The sequence below is a fragment of the Portunus trituberculatus genome, chromosome 9, assembly GCF_017591435.1.
Source record: "Portunus trituberculatus isolate SZX2019 chromosome 9, ASM1759143v1, whole genome shotgun sequence".
Classification (NCBI taxonomy): Eukaryota; Metazoa; Arthropoda; class Malacostraca; order Decapoda; family Portunidae; genus Portunus; species Portunus trituberculatus.
In genome coordinates this window covers 3,804,863-3,827,761 of record NC_059263.1, presented here as the reverse complement: position 1 = coordinate 3,827,761, position 22,899 = coordinate 3,804,863, and the positions used below count along the sequence as shown (strand labels likewise).

Sequence of the window (22,899 nt, the reverse complement as noted above, 5' to 3'; positions counted from 1 at the left end):
CACACGCGATCCCGCTAACTTGGGCTGTGTCGGGATGGTACCGCCTTACATGTCTGTCGATCCCGCTAAGAGTTGTGTACCGCCAGTCTCGTTAATGTATCAACTCGAGTTGGTCGCTGTTCAGGCACACGTAGTCCCGCTAACTTGGTGGTGTCGGGATGGTACCACCAGATATGTCCATCCCGTTAAGAGTTGTGTACCGCCAGTCTCGTTAAGACTAATTGTACCGCCACGCTCCTACTGTGCCACCACCTGCCCGTCTCGCTCTATAGCCTCGCGGCATTTTTGCCGGTAAAATACTGGTAAACAAGTTTGCCGGCAAAGCTTTTACCAGTACTGAAATTAGCGGCACTGCCAGACAGAAAGTCATTTGATTGGCTCATATTTCTTCCCTTATTTCTCACTGGCTGTAAAGGATCTACCTCGCACGCACTCTTCCATCCAAGGTTCCACACTTGAACAAACACTTTCTCGAACATGCGCGGTTCGAAACTATTCCGAACATTGGCGCCCAGCGATTTTAGCATTTATTCTCATGACGCAAAGAAAGTTAGTCAGAATCTAGTAAAGTCAATAAAAATCACATTCCTAACGTTCTAGTGACTCTCAATTAGTTCACGGATCGGGTCTATCGTAAGGATTTTAGAGTAAAGTGCCCGTGTCGGGATGTTTATCTATTCACATTTCTAGGCTATATCGATCAGTAAAACCCAGCATTATGTGTGACCAGACCAAAATGATCTTTACAACCATTCAACCCGTTGTTTTAATAGTAAATCTATGAGGCAACATGAGCGCTTGCATTCAAAATAGTTTTCTGCTCTGTAAGTACGTGGCGCATGGCCTGTGTGGCCTGCGGCTCAATGCGTGTCAGGCCGCCTCGCCTCATGTGAGAGAGTGAGTCTACCATTGATCCTTTTTTACCGTCAATATTCTTACAAAACATACAGTTATCTAAAGAGCAGAATAACTAAAACATTCAGTTATGAAAAAAAAAAAAAAAGAGCCGAAGTAGCAGAAACCGAAGTTGAGAGTCGGTAGCGGCGAGTGACGTAAACAAACACACGTCAGGTGCAGACGAACTGGCCACGCTGGGACCTGCCGACGCCCCACGCCTGATCAGTGTGAGGCAGCGTGCGGCGGCAGTGCGGTGAGCCAGTGCTGCGAGGGAATTACAAGGAGGTCAATGTTGGAGAGAGGAGGAGCGAACCGCCATGAGGTGCCTGTTGTACCTGGTGTCCGGCGTGGCACTGTGCCTCACACTGCCAGGACGTGAGGTGCTCGCCACGAACACTGACCACAATAATAGTAACACCAATGTCAAGATGTGTATCCTTCTTTGGCTCGTCATTGCTTTGTTTAGAAATATGCCTTTATTTATTTACTATTTATATATTGGCAATAACTCAGTGTTTCATATAAACGGCCACAAGCCATCACTTCTATAAACTCAATTTATCTGTAATGTCACATTGTTCGTCATGTCCTCCTAATTATCTACTCAAGCTCTGCCTGTCACAACTCAATCAATGTCATGTCACGTCTGTTCCTTATCAACTCAAGTCTTAGGCTATCTGTCATGTCAACTCAACTAGTCTGTGTCTCAACCCATCTGTCTCCACAACCTTAACACACACACACACACACTCACCACATGCTAGCAAAAGAAGGAAAAGGTCAGAGTTCAGGCATCGCTGTGTCCTTAACACACCACCAGTCCAGGGGCTGTTCCAGCAACGGCGGGCGGAACACAAGGCTGCAGTGGAGACCATCCTCACCTTTGAGAACGAGAAGCAGCACAAGATGGTGAACATCATTGCCAGCAAGGCATTTGAGGTAATATGTGAGGAAGTAAATCAGTCTTGTTTAAAAAGATAAATCAGTCTTGTTTGAAAAGATCATCAGCCACATGACCACTACATGTCCCCTTACCCCCCTTGATAATGAAAACTGTTGATATTTGGGGTACTACAAAATAACCAAATCCTGATAACTGAATACTGCAATGTGTGAGGGATGAGTGTACATATTCACAAAAGATAATATAAGTAGTATGAAAAAATATACTTACCTTTTGGCTATGATTTAGATGTGGTGCAAGCATTTTCCCCTCTCATGTTGCACAGCCACAGCCACCTGCAGCCATCACTCTTATAAGATGAAGCAGAGAAGTTTCCTTAACACTATAGATGCTCTTCTTGAAATATTGAGAAGCTGCAATAATAAAGGGATAGACTTGTTCTGTATTTACTTATGTGTAGTTGGAAGTTAAACTGCAGGGAAATGTTACGCTGTTGTTTTGAAGGTGCTGGAGCAGAGCCAGGTGAGGTTGCGGGAGGCTGGCTACATCCCTGGCATGGACTTCCCGGAGGATGAAAAAGTGAGAGATGGTGAGTATTGGACCATGTTAGGCGCAAGAAACCTGCTGCCTTCACTTCTACTGAGTTTTGTGTTTCCCCATAATCTTAAGTCCTCTCATTTACTGACAGGCTCCTTACAAAATCTTGCTATAGATTTTTAGCAGATCAGGGAAGCTAAACTATAAAAGCTATAAAACTAGAAAGAAATTAAAATACCTTGTTTTTCGTCATACATTCATAAATCATCACACAAGAGTACCAGCCATACCTCTGCCAGCAATCTGACCTTCTCACTGTTATTTCCTCGGCACAGCGTTATCCCAGACCTTGGAGAACACAGCATTTCTGGGTGAAATCTTGCTGCACCTGCCAGACCTGACCCACCAGCTGCTGCGTCAGAACAAGCCCTGGCAGCTGCTCCTTACATGGGGACTCTTCTTTGCCACACAGTCCAAGTTTCTTGACAAGAACACAAACAGTTTTATCTACCTGGTATGAAGACAGAACTTCTGAATATAGTTTAATACACTAGGAATTTCTTGTTCTTCAGTTCCTGGTGACTTTATTTTAACATCACTGTATGAAGACAGAACTTCTGAATATAGTTTAATACACTAGGAATTTCTTGTTCTTCAGTTCCTGGTGACTTTATTTTAACATCACTGTCTGTATTGGATTTGTTTGTCTTGCACCAAATCCTTCAAGTACATACTATATATTTGATATATAGTATGCATATAAATGCATATATTAGAGAAGCACTATGCTTGGAAGAGAGAGAGAGAGAGAATCATACTGAAATACACCCTGCCCTACCACTTCCCCAGGTATCTCAAGAGCTGGGTGTGGCCGAGAGAGACCCTCACTTCACTAACCCTTACTCGAGGCGCCACAGTAAGCACCCAGCAGGACCCTCACCAGGAGCCTCACAGTCGTCCAGTGGCAGCAACAAACCCAAGAAGAAAAAGTCATTCAAGAAAGGCCCGCACCTCTCACGGCAGTTTGGGGACTTGTGACTTCAAGATGTTTAGCTGCACGTAGCTTCCCTTGCTGCCCGTCACTGAGAAGCATCTGCAACAAACAGTCTGGGGTGTGTTCACATGTTCATATCCCTTGCAACATTGTGAAAGTGAATTTGAATATGTTATTTAGTGATGAATGTAACAATTTTTGGTGTACCGTACAGTCTCTGTGCCATGAAGCGTGAAGGTCATACAGGTGAGCTGGACCTTCTCAGGTGTTCTCTGCAGTCAGTCCCGGATGTGTGAGGCTGGTTGTTGCAGTGGTTCCTGTGTGGCAGCAGTGTAAGGGGCATGTTGTTATAGTTGACTCACAGCAATATTGTTTGGTTGACTAGGTAGTCCAGTGTTGTTTGGGACTCCTCGTGTGTGTGTGTGTGTGTGTGTGTGTGTGTGTGTGTGTGTGTGTGTGTGTGTGTGTGTGTGTGTGTGTGTGTGTGTGTGTGTGTGTGTGTTCCCAGCACAAAGGTGTGGGTGAGAGAAATTGTGTTTCCTCTGCTGAAAAATAAAGCCTTTCATGTTTGTAGCCTTGAAGTTTTATTACCAGTTGTCTCTGTAATAATGATTGCATCAAGATGGAATGTTAATTACAAAAAATAGCTTCAATCATTCCAAAATACAAAACGGATTTACAAGTTCCCTATAAGATATTGGAAAAACATCTTGGACACAGGTTGATACTCTTACAGCTACATAACAATCTGCTTTCATTTTGTAAAGGAACATTTACTTACAAAGATAAAAACAAATAAGGTTTTAGTAGAAAATGTGAATAATCAATTATATCAACAGTAATAAAAAATCTATATTATACACTCTAGGGAAATACAGTTGATCAGATACACAAGGTTAAAAGAAAATTGCATATTACTAACACTTGTCTCCTACACTCTTTATGGCATGAAGCTTCCTCTGCACAACACAGCTCCCTCCCACACTCCTTCCTATGGCTTGAAAATACAAGAAGCCTTCACTCCCTCCTATACAAAATGGACCTTCTATATGATACCAGACTATTACCTCTTTCTTGCCTTCAGCACATTACCAACACAAACTTTACTAGGAAGCACACTACAGACCTCTCTTTATGCACACACCTGCACCACCTGGATCATGTGTATAGACGGTGTCCTTCCAAGGTGCTGCCATTCACGTAAGGAACACTGATGCACAACACTCAGTAGGTAAGGAAGGTGATACAAAGGGCCACTCGTCTACCTTACTCACTCGTCTCTTAACAACAATAGTGATAGTCTTGGCTGAGCATTAAGTTTTTTCCACACGATTGCATTTCTTGGCCACCACCACTGTGAATGTTTTTACTGATGCCCTTCTCATACATACATAAACACACTTCTTTCTTCTGGCATACATTTACATTACAATATTCCCTTACAAGAAAGACATCCAGTTAACTTACAGTATTCTGGGTTAATTTAGCTCAAAATTTATAAATGCAGGAATACTTAGGTGAACATCATCTCAAATATGCAAGTTGCTGCACAATTTGTACATACTAAGTTAACCGTCTGTCTTGCCTCCTCATCAGTAAAGATGCTCGCTACACTGGCACATATTCTTAAACACTCTGTATTATCTTAAGGACTAATTTCAAAAGCCACAGCGATGATCAGTTGGGTTTTCACGGTTGCTTTCTACACAATCCTTTGTTCGACTATCACTAGACTCACACAAACACTCTTGAAAACCCGAACAACCTCTACTACAGCCAGTTAAATGTAGTCAACTTACAGTACTGCAATGTTTAAGAACACAAAGCACTACATCAAGGACTTCTGTGTATGAAAGGTTACAAATGTGTGTGAGGATGAAATGTGCAAATTATGTTGGTTAGTTTATTGAGTGAATGATGAAATTGTGTAGTTCTGATGCAGTGAATGAGATGAATGATTGTGTTCAGACAATATACATGTGCCTTAATAAGTGACTGTTTAGTAAGACAAGCAGTGTACACTGTGCTTGTTTGGCAAAGACGTGAGTGATGAAGGGCTGATGATGTAATTTATGAGTTTGGTGAATCTTTAACTAAATGAATGGCAGGCTTTCTATCAAATGAACACACACACACACACACACACACACACACACACACACACACACACACACACACACAGGATGTTGAGCAATATATACAATGCAATGGCAATGTTAGGATGTACACACAAACATCTGTGTTTTCTTTATAAAAAAATTAAGGTAATATTTGTACCAATGATTTTAAAACTGGAAGTAATAGACAGCAGGTAACATCTACACCTGGGTGGCATGGGGCAGCAGACAGAGGGGATGATGGAGGCCAAACACAGAGTTACAGGTTGCAGGAAATTATCACTTCAGTGGCATACACAAAAGTGAAATGATTGTTTAACGCAGTCTGTAATTGTCAAGACATCCAGGCTTCATAATGTTGCTCCAGTAAAACATGAACATTATTGCACTTGATGGCATTGTAACTTGTACAAATTTGAATGGCTTCATTATGAAAACTGTCATGCAAAACTTAATAAAATGTGTAAATTCATCATGATCATCAATTTTATCATCTTGCTTTTTTTTTTTTTTTTACTGTTGTTAAAATATCAAGAAGATGAATTTTGAGGTTCCAATAAGTTTTATAAGACAATTTCAGTATCTAAGTGGTCAAAACTCCCCAAACTCTATCAAAATTTGGTCAAAGCAACACCAGGGTATAGAAAGGGTGAAGAACAGCACTACAGAAACATACTTTTGTTTACTAATGCATAAATAAAACTAAACATCAAATCTGCAAAACAATATAAAATGTATCTGGCAACTTAAGAGCAAAACTATTAAAGGTAAAAAAAATTTGTACGATTTGATTCAACAAAACAACAAAAAATCAAATAAAATCTTTCCGTCACTTAACCTCTACAAACACCTCAGGAGAAGCAGCAATGGGGGTGAAATATGTACACAACACACACATCGAGAGAGAGAGAGAGAGAGAGAGAGAGAGAGAGAGAGAGAGAGAGAGAGAGAGAGAGAGAGAGAGAGAGAGAGAGAGAGAGAGAGAGAGAGAGAGAGAGAGAGAGAGAGAGAGAGAGAGAGAGATGGCATCACAGCATATTACACAGCACCACAAGCCACATTACTCAAAAAACTCAAAATACCCAAAGCTGCAATGAAAAAGATAACACAGACATTCTTGCTTGTAAAATAGAATAAAGGAGAACCAGAATGTAGGAGAGAACAGAAGGAAGGAGACAGTAGGAGCGGTGTGATAAAAAATAAGAGGAGGAGGAGAAGGAGGAGGAGGGACACATCTTACATTCAGGCCAAGAGGGGAAAAACTAACAATAAATCTGAACATAAAGGAAATATTCTCTAAAAATAAGGAAAATAGATTTTTTTCTCTCACTACTCCCAACTTGACAAAAATAAGAATGATAAATGTTTCTTGCTTTTTCGTTCATTTTTAGCTTTCTAGAACACGTGACTAGACCGGAGGATTGCCAAATGAAGTGACACAGAACTGAACCAAGCAAGCTGGCGGAGGGAAATTATTGTTAAACGTAAATAGCAAAAACATAAAAGCAATAAAAATCAAACAGACATCATTACACTATGTAGTAGTAGTAGTAGTAGTAGTAGTAGTAGTAGTAGTAGTAGTAGTAGTAGTAGTAGTAGTAGTAGTAGTAGTAGTAGTAGTAGTAGTAGTAGTAGTAGTAGTAGTAGTAGTAGTAGTAGTAGTAGTAGTACACAACATACTATCACAATGAATGTTAAGTTAGCATAAACTCACCCATACAAACAAACACACGTACATACATTCAGTACGGTTAAAGACGCAGCCAAACCAACTGCCAGCCTTGAGTCAGTTGTGTGAGGTTTTCTCATGGTGTAGCTTTCCTCTTTCATATCCATTATTCTTGTTTTCCTGCTTTTCAGGCGATTTGCATTATTTAATATCTCAAGTGTTACAAGGAAGTCTCTGCCTCCCTCTTTTCTTTACTGACAAGGCATACCCAATGCAAGTTATATATAGTGTAGGTCCCTTTCTTTCATATTCAATCTTCACTGACAACTTACTCACTGCAAGATATAGTACAGGTTATTTTCTTTCTCCTCCTTCCTGTACTGACAACGCTGGCCAAAACAAAGTCACACTATGGGTCACATTCATCTTCCCTCAAATGACAGTACCTGGCCAATGCAAGTAATAGTAGAGGTCCATTTCTCTCACTTCTCTTTACTTATGATGCCTCACCACTGCAGGAGGCCACAACACACAAACACACACACATACACCTGGCCACCCTCACTCATTCCTACTGCATGTGTCAAAGCTGTATACCACAAACAAAACACTGGAAAAATAAAACTCTGTGATAGCTGGCTTTCCTTCTAGTCCCTACCGCTCGAGAGGTTTTCCAAGGCCGAGCGGTCGTGCTTTGCGGCCAAGCTTGAGAAAGGCCATACCGTGCGTCCTCAGGTGGCTGTATAACTCAACGGGATTAGTAAATTCCTCCTTACACACTACGCACTGATTATCAAGTGTATCGTCATCGTAATCATCCTCCAAGTATTCCCTCTTCACGGTAACTCTCTCTAAATTCCTCCTGCCTTCCTTTGCCTTCCTTCTTGATGTATCCTCCTTCCTCCTGCTTGATGTTGCTGTCAGTGCTGTCTGTGTCACGGCTCTCTCCGGCTTCCTCTTGGGGTTTGGTCTTGAGGGTCGCTTCTTCACAGACGCTGCCTCTACTCTTCTGCTCCTCTCCCCTCTTGTCTTCATGGCCTCAGTTTCAGGTTTCTTTCTCACTGTCTCCCTCAATGTCTTCCTCTTGGCGACTGTTCTCTCCTGCTTCACTTCCTCCGGTACCTCCCTCACCTCCTGCTTCACACGAGTTTCTCTTCTCTCCTCCATGGGCTTTGCCTCACTGTCTGGCTCTATCTTGATGTGTGTATTGGCTGGAGGCAATACTGGTGCTGGTGGTGGTGCTGGTGGTGGTGCTGGTGTTAGTGCTGGTGCTAGTGGAAGTGCTGTTGGTGCTGGAACTGGTGGTGCTGACGTGGTCTCATCATTCTCATCAGCACTAGACACCTGCAGCTTCACCTTGTGTGCAAAGAACATGTGGCGTGCCAGAGATGGCTCCACCACAAATGAAGCGCCACACTCACGACACACAAAGCCGTCTGCATCTCCCACCTCCTCCCCATTCTCCCTGTGCTTGAGAAGGTGGGCATCCATCTTGTCCTTGAAGTTGGTGCCATATAAACACAGCTGGCACTTGTATGCTTTCTTCTTCTTCTTCTTTTTCTTCCTCTCTTTTTTCTCGACACCATCCTGGATGTCTGGTTCACCCTCGCTCCTCTGTCCCTCTGTTTTTCTCCTTTTTGTTCTGGACTCTTCGTCTAGGATGGAATTTGGGAGCCTCTTCACCAACACCTTTGACTTGTCCTTTATCTTCTTCTCAAGTAAGGAGGGATGGCGCTTGGAAGGTGGCAGGGCATTGGAGGAGTCCCCTGCACCACTCACATCTATGCTGTGAAGCTTAGGAAGGTTGTCTTTGCCTGCCATGCCCTGTGAGGTGCCCATCTTTGACACCTCCTCTTTGATAGGACTCTCCTGAGGGGTGACTGTCTTCTGGGGTGAGTCCTTCAAAGGAGATCTACTGGCACCACTTTGCTTCACTGGGGAGTCTGTACCTGTTGAGGATTTGCTTGGTGAGGACTTGCTTTTGTCCCTCTGAGTCCTCGTCGGGGGAGTCTCGGTGTCCTTATTGGCGGTGGCAAATCCCTGGTTCTCCTTACTGCCCAGAGGCTTGGTAGGTATGAACTGTGAGGTGGGCATGGTGCCCTGTCCCCTGGTTCTGATCATCACCTTTTCGTCCACCTGCTGGCGATCCAGGCCATGAACTGTGCGGAAGTGGTTCATCAGCGTCTCCTTCTTGACATGGTCGTAAGCACGGCAGATCCAGCAGATGTATCTCCGCTTGGCGTATTGGCAGATCTTGTGCACGATATCCGTGTGCCGCTGCAGCTGGTACGTGAAGTTGAAGTGCATGTCACAGTCGGCGCAGTGCAGGTTGCCAAAGCCGTGCTCTTCCTTCAGGTGTGTGAGAGCTGAGGTGGAGTCCTCCATGGAGAAAGTGCACATGGGGCAGGAGCTGGGGTATGCCAGGGATGCTGCATGCTCCTCCAGGTGGTGCAGGAGGGCCATGGAGGAGGGCAGAGTGCGGCCGTCACACAGGCTACACACCAGCAGCCCCTCCTCCAGGTGACAGACCATGTGCCGGCCAAACATCTCTGGAGTGAGGGCCTTGGTGCACACCTGGCACTGCCGGCAGCCAGCCGAGGCTGGTGTGGGCGTGGCGGTGCCCAGTGTGCAGCGGCCCAGGTGAACGCTGAGGCCCCGCTCCCCGTGGAACCTGCGGCCACATCTGTCACATTCAAACTCTGAGGTGTCAAGGGGATGTGGAGTGGGTCATGCTCCTCATTGAGGTGTGCCAAGGCCGAGGGCACGTCTGGCAGGGAAGTGCAGCAGAAAGCACAGCTGGCAGGATATGAGAACTGTTCATGCACATGCAGCTCAAAGTGCTGCTCCAGGTCTGCTGTGGTGGCAAACTGTGTGCCATTGCAGTAGATGCAAAGTATGGCCCCCTCCTGCACGTGGCCCAAGCAATGGCGAGCAAAGTCCTCGCCCACGGCTGTCAGGCCACACAGCCGACATTGCCGCTCCGCTGACTCACCCTCGCAGGTGCGCTTGTGTCGCCTGAAGTCTTTGTTGTCGGCATAATGAATACCACACCGATAGCACACCTTGGGCCTCAACTTGTCCAGCTGGTCCATGTCCTTCTTCACCGGACCATCCTTTGTCCCTCCTTCTTTGGCCTCGACCTCCTTGGCTGATCCCTTGCTGGCTGCAGCCTTGTTCTTGGAGGGCCTCTCGCCCTTGACACCTCGCCCAGACTCTTGCAGGATCATGTCTGGGAAGAGTGTCTTGTCAATGACGCTGCTGACAGTGGGCACGTCCCTGATGCGGGCCTCATGCAGTTCCTCAGCACTGAGTGCCACAGGCAGCGTGACAAAAGCATTGCGAGGCTCCTGACCACTGAAGTACTGGTGCTGGTAACCAAGCACCTCATGGTGCAGCGTGCAGGTCTTGGTGCGATAGTGGTTGTCACGTCGGTGCTCCCGGTCATGGTGTGCACGCAGCTCATCCTTGGAGCGGAAGGCATTGGTGCAGAACTTGGACTTGTAGACATAATGGACGCGGGTGATGATGGTGGGATGTGCCTCTGCCAGGTGGGCACGGATCTTGCCATTGGTGTCCTGCTCCTCCTGTGCATGGAGCTGCACTGCCACTGAGCACAGTGGGCAGGTCAGCAGGCAGCGGAAGGTGGCCAAAACCTGCTGGCCCGGTGAGGTACAGCGGTGGAACACCAGACTCTCAAAGGTGCTGCGGCACACCACACACTCGTACGACTTGGCACAGTGCTCGGCGATCCAGTGTGTGAGGAAGTCGTCCTGGGACCTAAAGAAGCACACTTGACACACGGTACACACCACACCAGACCGCCGGTACTGGTGGCCACAGGTGTTGAGGTGGTGCACAAACTCCCGTGGCCCATCGCAGCGACTCCCACACTCCGGACACACTGAGATGTTGGACGTGTTGGCCGGCGGGTGTGTGAGGATGTGTGCCTTGGCTGCACACACACTCGGCAGGACCAGCTGGCACTTCTTGCACTCCACGCGCTGGTCTGAGTAGGGCTGGTCGGTGCGCATGTGTGCCATCAACTCCCGCACGCTATGGAACATTCTTTCACACAGGTAGCACCGCACCGTTCTCTTCCGTGGTGACAGCCTCTTGATTCCAGGCGGTATCTTCTCGGTGGGGCTCCTCATCTCCTCCTCCTGCTCCACCGCATCCTCTTGCTCCTCCTCCAGGGACGTGGCCCCGGCATCGTTCTGGTACTCGTCCAGCCTGGCCGACCCACACCTCCCTATTGGTTTCAGCACAGGCATTTTGTTCACAGAGCCGTGACTCTTCAGGTTCCTGCCTACCTTCTTGCCTCGCATCTAAAAGGAGTAGAGAAACAGGGCTGATTCAGTGATTTCTTTGGCTTCTGACACCTCAACAACACAATGAGATGTACCACGGTTCAGACTCGACTCTATTCTTTTAGCCAGAGGTTGATTACAGTCATGTGGTCAGAATAAGCCACAATAAACAATGCACAAAGAATGTAAAGATCTATACATTCCTCTTACTTTTACCGGTCTATACTCATTAACAAGCCTACACAAATGAGTGGGAAGAGACGTACCCTGAGGGAATCTGGCACCGGCACCACAATGGGCTGCAAGAGGCGGGTCAGCTGTAGTGGCAGGGACCTCACCTCTACCGTCTCCTCGTCCACCTCCTCCCCGCGCAGCATGTGGTTACGAAGATGGTCTGTGATGGGCAACAGGAGGCAAGGCAAAGTGAGGTGAGAGATGGAGGATAAAGATGAAGGAAAGGAAGGTGGCATAATGAAGTGTATGTAATGAAGAAATCACAGAGCCCAACATAGCATAATACAGATGTACCTTTGAGAGCACAGCGATTGTAGAAGGTAAGTTTTGCATCACAGGGACCACACTCCAGGCTGATCCACACGCTGCGCCTCTCCCGGTGCTGCACCAAGGAGCTCTCAATGAAGAATCTGTGGGGCAAGACAAATGCTGTGACTGGTGGGGGTGATGATGATGATGGTGACTAACTTAAAGAGTATCAAGGTACAGTATTCCAATTCAGTCATTAATTCATATACAAAAATTAATTCATCCCCATCTTATTTTTTTTTTTTTTTTTTTTTTTTTTTTTTTACGGTAAGGCCTATAGCACCTGTAGCCACACTTGAAGAGTGTATGGGAAGAGCTGTTCAGCTTCCGCCCATTAGTGGCGCAGGCAATTTTATTTATAGTGGTACCCATATTAGGGCCCATATCACTGCCCAAGCTCATCTTGAGTGTAACCACCTAGAACCTGGGTATCATGGTGACATGTAGGTAACTTTAAACCACTCGACAAATGGCAGTGTTTTAAGGCTGTACGTGGTGGGATTCGAACCTACGCGTGGACATCTGCCCAATCCCACGCTCACCACCTTATCCACTATGCCACCGCCTCTGCCTCTCTCTCATTTGTGTGTGTGTGTGTGTGTGTGTGTGTGTGTGTGTGTGTGTGTGTGTGTGTGTGTGTGTGTGTGTGTGTGTGTGTGTGTGTGTGTGTGTAATTCACCTCGGTCGCCTGCTGGTCACCCAGCCAGTCTTCCCCATTACAGAGCGAGCTCAGAGCTCGTAGACCGATCTTCGGGTAGGACTGAGACCACAACACACTCCACACACTGGGAAAGCGAGGCCACAACCCCTCGAGTTACATCCCGTACCTATTTACTGCTAGGTGAACAGGGGCCACACATTAAGAGGCTTGCCCATTTGCCTCGCCACTTACCAGGACTCAAACCCGGCCCTCTCAATTGTGAGCCGAGTGTGCTAACCACTACACTACGCGGTGTGTGTGTGTGTGTGTGTGTGTGTTGTGTCTCTCTCTCTCTCTCTCTCTCTCTCTCTCTCTCTCTCTCATCTGTGTGACTGGGAGTGTATCGCAGGGGACTCACGTATCATCGCAGGACTGGCAGCGGTAACCCTCAGCCGGGATAGTGAGCCGCAGCCAGGAAGGGGGCGCCACACTGGGGGTGAAGGGAGGCAACCGCACCTCATCCAGCTGCCACTGTGTCAGATCACGACCCCCTGGCGGTAGGTCATTGTTTGGTGGCGGGTACTCCACTACCTCACCTTCCCTGCCCCCATTCACCTGTCAGAAACAATCAAGGTGAGGAGGCGTGGTCTGAGGTAGCCACAGACTCTCAGATGCTATGTAGAGACTGATGAAGAAGTAAATATGGTAGATGAAGATGTGTGAATGATATATAATGTACAATGACATTAAGTTTAATCTTCACTCAATTAGGCAATTAGGTACTTGTCTGTGCATTACTGTTATCAAAGAACTGCCTTGGGTACATCAATTCACCTACTACAGTCTCCTAAATATCCTAAAAATATGTACAATTAGCAAAATAAGAGAGGAACACCAGCAACACCAAGACAAGAAAGACCTAAGGGACTCACATAACTCTTGAGGTATGCCATCAGCTCCACGTTTTCTTTCTCTGATGGATCCAGGACTTCACTGCCCTTCCTGCACCAGCTGAGGTCGTCCTGAGGCGCCTGGTCAGGGAAGGTCTCATACTCTAGGCCACTCTCGCTGCCCTCAGACATCACAACCTCGGCCTGGATTGGGAACATATCCTCTATCTCTGAGTCTGCTTTCTCATCCTCCTCCTGAGTAACTTGTGAGGAGCTGTGATCTTCCTGGGGACATTTACCTTCCTCTGCATGTTGGTCTGTTCTGCCAGCACTGTTCCGCATATGGCTGGCTTGAATGGCTGACAGCTGCTTGGCGAACGTGGCTGCTACTTCTTGTACTAAATCCACAGGACTGCGCTCACCACCGGCCCTCGGGGAGCTGTTGGTCGTCCCTGAGGGTTTGGTGGTTAGCTTAGGGAGGCTGGCCGGTACCTTAATCATTGCCTGTGTCTCTGCTTTGATGACAATGTTCTTCTTGCTTAAATTGTTACTTGTACTTAAGTTAGCTTGTGACTTCGTAATGCTGATGCTGTTGTTGTTGAATAGTTTCTTCTCATTGCTTAGCTTAATTCCACTCAATGTCTTGTCTGTTTTCTCCACTGGCTTAGAAGTTATGCAGTTCCTGGACTCCACTGATGACTGCCTCTCACCATCACTCACATCCTTTCTGGAATCCTTTGGGGTCTCACTCTTCCTCTCTGTGTCTGAGGATGCATTACTGAGGCTGTCCATGTCCCTACTGCTCTCTGGCTGGGACACATGCCGCTCCTCACACACTTCAGAGCTTTTCCTCCTTTCTATGACAGTCACCGTCACTTCTTTCTCTCCCTTCTGTGTCTTGGTCTCCCTCCCTGTCCCCTCTTTGTACAGAACACTCTTCTTGTCCTTCACTTGTTGCTCCATTACCTTCACTTTGTCACTGGGTTTGTTAGGATCACTCAAGGCCTGCTCACTTGGCTTTGAACTGTCCCCAGCTTTGACCTTGTCTGCCACTCTTAATAGGTCAGATGGTCTTCTTTTATCTAGGAACTTTGTGTCCTCAGCACTGTTGTGTTCCTTCACTCGCACCTCACTATCCTTCCTCTCACTCATGGCAGCACTAGCACCACTTTTTATTACACTGCTCTCCCCTGTCACTGCTGCTGCTGGCACAGCTCCCTTCCCTTTATCAACAGTGCATTTTGAGTCACTCTCTGACTCACTGTCTGACTCAGAACCATCGGAATCTGAGTCAGATGATGAGGAATCAGAACCACTACTAGAACTGCTTGAGTCACTGTCACCATCCTCACCATCTGAGTCTGAAGTGTCACTGTTATTGCCTTCCAGCTTACCCTGCATTGCACCGCCTCTCTCCACCAAACGGCTTGGTTCTGTGGCCTCACTCTCACTTTCAGATGACTCTTCCTCATCGTCATCCTCCTCACCCAACATTGTATTCTGGGTTTTGTTCCTCTCATTCTCTCCTGTACCACCACTGTCACCACCCTGGAAGTTCCTGTGCTGTGGTCCATCTCTAGCACCAGCCACTCTCACCTGTGTCTTTGTGGCATTCTGCTCACTTTTCTGATTGTCACCACACCTTTCACCTATTTTGTCTGTGCCACACATCTTTAATTCACTATTAGCACTCGCCTCACTACCACCAGCACCAGCCTTGTTCACCACTACCACTGTTCTCTTCTCCCTAGCATCATGTTGCCCCTTACTAACTTTCATGGGAGTTCCGTTCTCACCAAATGCACTTCTTTTCTCACCACTTCTCAAGCCCTGAGGCTTAGTGCACACCTTCACCACACTCTCCTGCCCCTCTGTTGCCTGCACAAATGCCCGCAGTTGCTTCAGTCCCTCGTCGGAAACATTCACATCTTTGCTCTCTGATGTGCTCACCCTCGCTGATTCTGACAACTGTGCTTGTGCTGTGTTTGTGCCCAGGGTGATGGGAACATTCTGCCCTGTCACCTTGATGCAGCCACTCTCCTCCACCTCCATCTCTTCCACGGGCATACTGTTGTACACCTCAACTCCATCCTTCTCCGAGACAACCTTGGGGTATCCCTCACTCACCGGGTCCATCATGTACTCCTCCTCATAGCCTGGCAATGTGGGAACAAAATACCATTTAGTACTGGAAAAACACCTTCAAAATAGAACAATGCAAGAAAACTCCTTACAGCAAAACACAATGCAAGAAACAGGAATATCTTAACAATAAAGCTCAGTGAATGATAAATATCTAAAGGAATTTCATAAAACAGATGATATTCAAGTTGTCACACAAGTCAGGGTGGGAGTGATGTGTCAGTATTCATGGGAGATAAACTTAAGAGAGGGTAATGTAATAAGGACTGGTAAGTTATGGAAGTGTGAGGGAGGTGAAGTGGGAGAACTGTTTGTGGGGAGGAAGTGTCCAACTCCTAACTGTATTAGGAGAATGCATCAGGGAGGCAGACTACATAATGTCAAGGATACATAAGGGTGTGGCAGTGCAGGAAGGGTGTATCTGGATGTACTATGTGTGGATGTCTGGGTGTGTCAGGGCTGGCTGTGCAGGAAGGGAGGATGAGTCAGGTGAGGCTGTGCAGGAAGGGAGGGTGTGTTAGGTGAGGCTCCACAGGGAGGGAGGGTGTGTTAGGTGAGGCTGCACAGGGAGGGAGGGTGTGTCAGGTGAGGCTGTGCAAGGAAGGAGGGTGTGTCAGGTGAGGCTGTGCAGGGAGAGTGCAAGGCAGACAGACCTGTATGGTGTGTGTAGTCAGTAGGGGAAGTAAGTGCCAGCAGAGCCTCCACTGCAGTTCTGGCCTCCATGTCTTGCTCCTCGTCCTCGCCGTCCTCCTCCTCCCCTGGCGAGTGGCGGCGGTGCTCCTCGTGGGACATCATCCTCCTCACCCTTCAAGGTCACGGTCATGGGGGAGAAATACACCAGTTAGCACCTCAGGTTTGGAAAGCCTGCAAGCGGACCTGGCGAGTCTAAGTTGAGGAAGAGGTTTAAGGATATAACTACTAAAGTGAAAATAGGTTAGCGAATAGGTACAGCTTTAAAAATAAGAGCCCAGGTGCAGTTGGTACTTTGCCAAAGGCATTCTCGATGATCACTGCAGAAAAGGTTTAGTGAAATGTATGGCCTATATTGTCATGCTTGGTCCCACGCTCGCACAAGTATGGCAGTCCATCCTCAGTCCACCCACGCCCGCGACCACCACGGGGGGCGGGACAGTCAGGGGGAGCAAGGTGGTGGCGGTGGTGATGGTATGTGCCACGCTTCACACCACCACCACCTGGCTCCACAACTTCACTGTTAACAATGCAAAATGTTCATAATCAAACATAAATCATAAATAACAGACAGGTAACCACAACCCTGCTGTCAGTGAAGGCAGCACAAGTGAATTTCGGTGTCCCGCACACACACTGGGCTACTCACTACTCACTACTCCCCCGCAGCCACCACCCTAACACCCTCCCCGCGCACTTCACAGCGTCCCCACACCTCACACAGCTCATGCCCGCCGCTCACCGACACCCCCTGATGACCCACGGTGGCACACACAACTACGGGGGAAGCATGTGTGTGTCTGTGGAGCGCGGTGCTGGTATATCGGGGCCGGGAAGCAGCAGCCTGACAACCCTCCGTGCGTCCCTCTCAGCTCCTCCCAGACAGCAGCAGGTTCCCCGCGCCAGTTCCTCTTCACTCTTATCTCACTGTCACTCCTCACAGCTCCTTCTGCACCTGTCCTGCCTCACGCCACGCACCTCCCCTCACCTGATGTCCTGTGAGGCTTGGCAGACATGGCGTAGGGGAGTCGTGAGAGGGGTGTGGGGTGTGCCGGGTCAACTCCTGCAGGGGAGAGGAACCCACCGTGATCACGTGACCCCGCGCTGTGGTGCTGCGGAGTAAGCGGCGCTGCCACGTCTTCGTTGTCTCCTTACAGCTGATTTCAGTATCGTCTTCAGAGTTTTCATGTACTCTTGTCCGTCTACTCATCTCTTCTAACTGTCTATGCTGTCCTTTTTATTCTTACCGCCAAGAATCGGCGATTTCTGTACTGCTTGTCCCACTGCTTCACTGTCATTATTCCAGTCATCTCGTGTCCATGTGTTCTTGCTCCTCCAGTAATCTCCCCTCACTGTACGTATATATCCCAGCATCCTTGACCTATACGTACTGTTCCTTTTATTGTTACCGCCGAGACTCTATCGCTATAGCTGTTTATCCTTAATTAACTTCATGTATTGTCAGTTAGATCCACAATCATCTCTCACGTCGTGTTTCTGTACACGAGTTCTTGTTCCTCTGGTAATATCTCCTCACGGTTTATATATACAATAAGTCTGTGGCTTCTTATTCCTACCGCCACTGCAGTCACTGCATCTTTATTCTGCTCATCCATCTCGACCGTTCTCATTCAACTAGACCTTTCTTTTCTTTAATCTTTTATCATTATAACTTATTTGTTCATTCTTATCACGTATCTTTTTCGATCGAGGATATCTTGTGAAAGTTATGAACCCCATGGTATCATATGGCCCCTATGGTCGATTGTGTCATCTTTAGCAAATGATAGTCTACGTATCCTTGATACAGTCTATCTCGGCAAGTGTTTGCTGGGGATGCATCCTACCTTGAGATGAAAAGTCTGGACGACGATAACGCGTGCGTAAGTACCCATACGTTATCTGCCTGATACAATAATTAACACGTAATTGGCTATACAGAATCCTATGCAGCATGCATGCCAATTAACCTACAAATCATTAATTTTCTTCAGTGAGCAATAATATATGCCACATCGACAAGTGATATGAATGGATTCAAGGCTCTCCAGGGTTGCTCGGACCACTCTTATCTACGTATATACGCAGAGCGCATGTATATTTATAATCATCTTAGGAATGGATGGTTCAGTAGTAATACATCAGCTACGAGAATGCATTTGCAAAGGAAGTTTGTGATACTGAATGAGTTTTGTGGTGATTATGGAATGAAGTCACTTAATGCAGCTAAAATAGTTATTTAGCGTCAGAGAGCCGCGGAGCCACAATCCGGGTACGCGGGCAGGCTGGTGCGAAAGGCTTGATTTGGAGTGACGTGAGTTTTTGAGGGTATTTTTACGGTTCGTGACAGATCAACAAGATTTCTTCACCCATGGAGAAGCTTCTCACTTGAGAAAGGTTAATCTTTCCTCTCTCTCCCTCTTTCCCGCAACATATATTTCTTCCCCCATTCTTGCCTCGAGCCTTCTTGGTTATTATTGATAGGAACCCGTATATGTAACAGGCTGCTATACTGTGAGTGAATGAGCATGCTGTGTGTATGGGATCGCCTCATAAGAGTACCTACATGTACAATAAGTAGACCTACCTATATATAGCCTTTATATTCAGAACAGGCTATAGGTACAGTGCGAGTGCATGAGAGTGAACTAGCTAAGTAACTATATAGCGAAAATATGTTGATCGATTGTTGACAGATGACACGTATTTATTAAATAATGCACAGTCACATGAAGTTGACGTGTACTGTAAGATTTAGCTACAATTTTTCCTCGAGAGAGAGAGAGAGAGAGAGAGAGAGAGAGAGAGAGAGAGAGAGAGAGAGAGAGAGAGAGAGAGAGCATCCCATATATTTCCTTTACAATAATAAAGAGTAAGTTTTAAGCATCCTTAAGACATAAAATTACCTGATATATAAGATGGAATAAATAAATATAGCTTCTTAAGAATACTCGAAACTCGTGCTCAGTTCTTATACAATACATCCGGAATAATATAGGAAAAAAATGTAAAGTAGTTAAAAATATAAAAATTCTCTCTGAAAATAAAGAAATGATATAAACATAAGGAAAAAAAATAGGAAAAATATATTAGCCACGTAGTCATCGTGTTTAGAATGACGTAAGAATAGAAAAACAAGAAAAATTGGCTGTAGTGTTCCTCATTTAACTCGTGGTGGTGTCTTTATCTGGCGTTGGACTGTCTTCCAGAGCCAAGGGTGAACACAGAGGCATGCGTTGAAGGTATGGATGTCAAGACAGTAGTGAAATGATGCATAGTTTAGCTGCATCAAGACTCCAGAAGGTGGGATGGGAGGGAACCTTAGCTGTCAGATCGCGTTAACTGTGCGAGGGTTGATTTGTGATTTGTGTGAGTTATGCTTTGCTTCTCTTTGGGCCATTAAAGTGTTAAGTTGTCTGGCTTGTTTGGGTTATGGGTATTTATTTATTTATTTTATTTTATTGCTTAGGACAACAGAAAGAGAGAGAGAGAGAGCGCTAAATAAGTGTCGTGAAGACCTTTTGAAAATGTTTAAGTCATAGGCAGGAGGAAATACAAAAGTAGGCATGAAGTTTGAGGGCTTACCAGTAGAAAGGTTATCTTGTAACTCACTCCTCCACCACAGGCTGTTGAATACTGCTACAACCTACAGCACACTTCCAGTTCACTCCAAATACTCAGCACTGCAGTGCAGCACACATCACGGCCAGCAGCACGCCAGCCCTCCACACCATCTGCCAGGATGCGGAGAGCTCAGAATGGTACGAGATGTGCAAATCATTGATGCTTTAGCATACACAGTCTCACTATTTGCAGTATTTACTTCTGATATCAGCTTTACACGTCTGACAAACACTTGTAATGGAGAGAAATTTTTGTGGGGATTGTATGTACATATCTCAAATTTTGACTGTTTTCCATTGCTTTAACTATTAGAAATTGAAAATGACAGATATGATAAGCTGCATAACTATTTACATGAAAGAGGAAAAGAGAAGAATTAAATAAATCTTTCCTTTTAGCCTATAGACCAGTTTTTTTTTTTGAGACATGCAAAAAAGAAAATAAAATAAAAAGTAGGGAATGATAGTTGTTCCGCATTGAAAGCATTAACAAAGTGCAAGGTTCCTTACATCATCCAAAGCCTCTTAGTAGTGGCATGTCTTCCCTCACAGCACCTCAGGGAGGCCCTGCGCAGCACCCGTATGGCCAGAACAGCGACTCACAGTACCTGGCAGAAGAGAACGAACACCTCACCACACAGCTCAAGGATAAGGTCAAGACACTCAAGTCGGTAAGTAGAAGGTCTTGGTGGTGTTGCTGGTGGCTTGAGTGTTGCTGACGGCTCAGGTGTTTCTGTCAGGGAAGGAAAAAATCAAGTCATTTAAAAGTATTAGTTTTAGTATTGGATCTTGGGTTTTGTTGGTGTGTGGCTGTGGTATTGTTGAGTCAGGGATCTTGTGTACAGAGGCATGGATGACTTATGTTAATTTGTATGAGGTGTGTGGTGGTATTCTTAGTGGGATGCTGTGTACAAGGAGACAGATGAAAAGAAAAAAGACAAAATGAACTCTAAAGGTCCTCAGAATCTTGTAGAGTGACAGGAATAGAGGAGTGGCTTTAAATTTTGGTTTAATAGAAGAATGATTTGTGTGTGTGTGTGTGTGTGTTTGTGTGTGTATTGTCTAAATCATCTATTTGTTGCAGGTGAGCATTGAGATCCGGAATGAGGTGCGGGGACAGAACACCATGCTGGGGGAGATGGTGAGTGCTACCTGCTATGCCTCCTCCTTAAGAGACATATTCACACATGCTTTTAATCCCTTGAATCTCTTCCTTTCTTCTTTTGATGTCTTTTGCTTACATCAATCTCCTTTAGGCTGTCTTGAATTTCTTTCCTTTTCTTGCTTTATATTCCATTCTACATATCTTTTATGCTCTGACAATATCATTATAACTTCACTTAATGCCTTGTTCTTCTGTGTGCAGCTAATCATATAATAGTCATGTGAGTAGTTGAGTAAAGAATGCTGATGGTCCTCTCTTTCATGGCAGGATGATGAGTTTTTCCGCTCAGGCAACCTGCTGGAGAGAAGCATGAAGCGTCTGGGCCTGATCAGTAGAGGCTCCCAGCACTGCCACCTCCCCATCCTCTTTGCCTTCTGCTTTGTTGTCTTCCTCCTCCTCTGGGTGGCTCTCAAGTTTAGGTGATGGACGTCAAGTCATTATGATCTTTTTTAATCTGTTGTGGCTTCCCTACCCTTTCCCTGAGGTCCAAGGCTGTAAGTTAAGGTTCCTTCATGTGTTATGTGGTTCCTCTTAATGTCTTGTTGGCCTGCAGTGTTTGGTGCTCCTCTCATGCTGCTGGTCTTTGTGGTTCTCTTGTTAAATTGTAACTTGTTCATGTTTTTGATTGGGTTGGTGTGGCTTTTGGCTGGATTTAAAAGCCTTCTCTTGGTCTTGTTTTTTTTTTGTTGTATTATTTGGTTAGTTTCACTTGCTGGTTAGAGATTTCAGCTCAGGTTTTCATGTACATATATTTCTTATGGGCCTTTTCTTAGTTCGTTGATCTCACTGACTTGGTAAAATCTCCCTTCTTTCTATAGTTCTCTGTAGTCTTTAACTTGCATTAATGTAACTCTTTTTGACTTTAGACTCCTTGATCAGTCATACTTTTCTTAGAGCTTGTCTTTATTGTCTGGTTCCCTCATTCATATTTTCTTCATAGTCCTTTATTTAATTTCATGAGGTAAAGTAAATGCAATCTCAAAAGCCACTGAGGAAAGGGAGGATTGGGTTTTTTGTGAGGGTTTCCGGACATGGGGATGAAGGCACCACAGACTCATGTCCTGTGTTCCTCTTGTGTTATATCATGGTTTTAGCAATTGTTGTAGAGCATCAGTTTTTATGTAGTAAGGCTTGTTTCTGATGTTGTAGTGAGGGTGGATGTGGTGTGGGAGGAGTTTTGGTTTCTAGATGTGATAAAGAGGTGCTCAAAGTGAGATAAAGAGCCAAGACTGTTTCCTGTGAGGCGTGGTATGTTTTCGGTCTCCCCACAAGTAACTGCTAATGAATCAAGTTGTCAGACTAGTTTTGCCTCTTTTTGTCAGTAATAGGAGTTTCCACACGGGATGGTTAGCTGAGGGTTTGCAAGTCCCTGAAGTAACCCATTGAGATGTGGTCTGTCTGCAGTCTTCCCATAAATGACTGTTGATCCAAGTTCTGGCAATCCTGTTTTGTTTCTATTTTTGTCTCAGTGAGGATTTGCCACTTCCTGAAGTGAGGCAAGAGCACACGTGTGGCATGTTTCCAAATGGTGAGTGATGTTGATATCTCGTGCAGTCAGCCTGACTGCACTGTTGCTCCATCTGTTCAGTGATCACTAAATGTAATGTCTTGCCAGCAATTTGTCAGATGAAATGTTAGGGCTGCTCATGTCACTTTTAGCCATGTTTATATGAAGATTATTTTTTATATCTAATAAATGAATGACTTTACTTGTGTTTTAATGGAGAGAGAGAGAGAGAGAGAGAGTGCAACTACTTGAACTACTAACATCTTGATTTTAA

General features: G+C 45.8%; 3 protein-coding genes across 3 annotated transcripts; 2 read left to right on the top strand and 1 right to left on the bottom strand.

Annotated features, from left to right (window-relative positions):
- The first annotated feature begins 1,031 nt into the window (after window positions 1–1,031).
- Window positions 1,032–3,905, top strand: LOC123501559 (coiled-coil domain-containing protein 134-like). The gene is made up of 5 exons (XM_045250454.1): window positions 1,032–1,329; window positions 1,718–1,836; window positions 2,306–2,390; window positions 2,674–2,852; window positions 3,188–3,905. The coding sequence occupies exons 1-5, from the start codon at window positions 1,215–1,217 to the stop codon at window positions 3,374–3,376; spliced, it is 687 nt and encodes a 228-aa protein (XP_045106389.1). The 5' UTR covers window positions 1,032–1,214; the 3' UTR covers window positions 3,377–3,905.
- Window positions 3,745–16,945, bottom strand: LOC123501556 (zinc finger protein 532-like). The gene is given in 8 exon segments (XM_045250449.1): window positions 3,745–9,829; window positions 9,832–11,443; window positions 11,692–11,819; window positions 11,954–12,069; window positions 13,027–13,223; window positions 13,541–15,654; window positions 16,294–16,445; window positions 16,916–16,945. Coding segments are annotated over 7 exon segments (6,366 nt in total). The 5' UTR covers window positions 16,436–16,445; window positions 16,916–16,945; the 3' UTR covers window positions 3,745–7,772.
- A 2,466-nt stretch (window positions 16,946–19,411) lies between these two features.
- LOC123501560 (BET1 homolog) lies at window positions 19,412–22,827 on the top strand. Its single transcript, XM_045250455.1, has 5 exons — window positions 19,412–19,572; window positions 19,956–20,091; window positions 20,506–20,624; window positions 21,038–21,094; window positions 21,386–22,827. The coding sequence occupies exons 2-5, from the start codon at window positions 20,073–20,075 to the stop codon at window positions 21,539–21,541; spliced, it is 351 nt and encodes a 116-aa protein (XP_045106390.1). The 5' UTR covers window positions 19,412–19,572; window positions 19,956–20,072; the 3' UTR covers window positions 21,542–22,827.
- Window positions 22,828–22,899: the final 72 nt, after the last annotated feature.

Excerpts from the sequence above, each read along its gene's own strand:
- LOC123501559 (XM_045250454.1), top strand. The coding sequence starts at position 1,215 with ATGAGGTGCCTGTTGTACCTGGTGTCCGGCGTGGCACTGTGCCTCACA. Across the intron at positions 1,330-1,717 it reads TAACACCAATGTCAAGATGT|TCCAGGGGCTGTTCCAGCAA; the intron begins GTATCCTTCTTT and ends ACACACCACCAG. Across the intron at positions 1,837-2,305 it reads TTGCCAGCAAGGCATTTGAG|GTGCTGGAGCAGAGCCAGGT; the intron begins GTAATATGTGAG and ends GTTGTTTTGAAG.
- LOC123501560 (XM_045250455.1), top strand. Across the intron at positions 20,625-21,037 it reads AGGTCAAGACACTCAAGTCG|GTGAGCATTGAGATCCGGAA; the intron begins GTAAGTAGAAGG and ends TATTTGTTGCAG. Across the intron at positions 21,095-21,385 it reads ACACCATGCTGGGGGAGATG|GATGATGAGTTTTTCCGCTC; the intron begins GTGAGTGCTACC and ends CTTTCATGGCAG.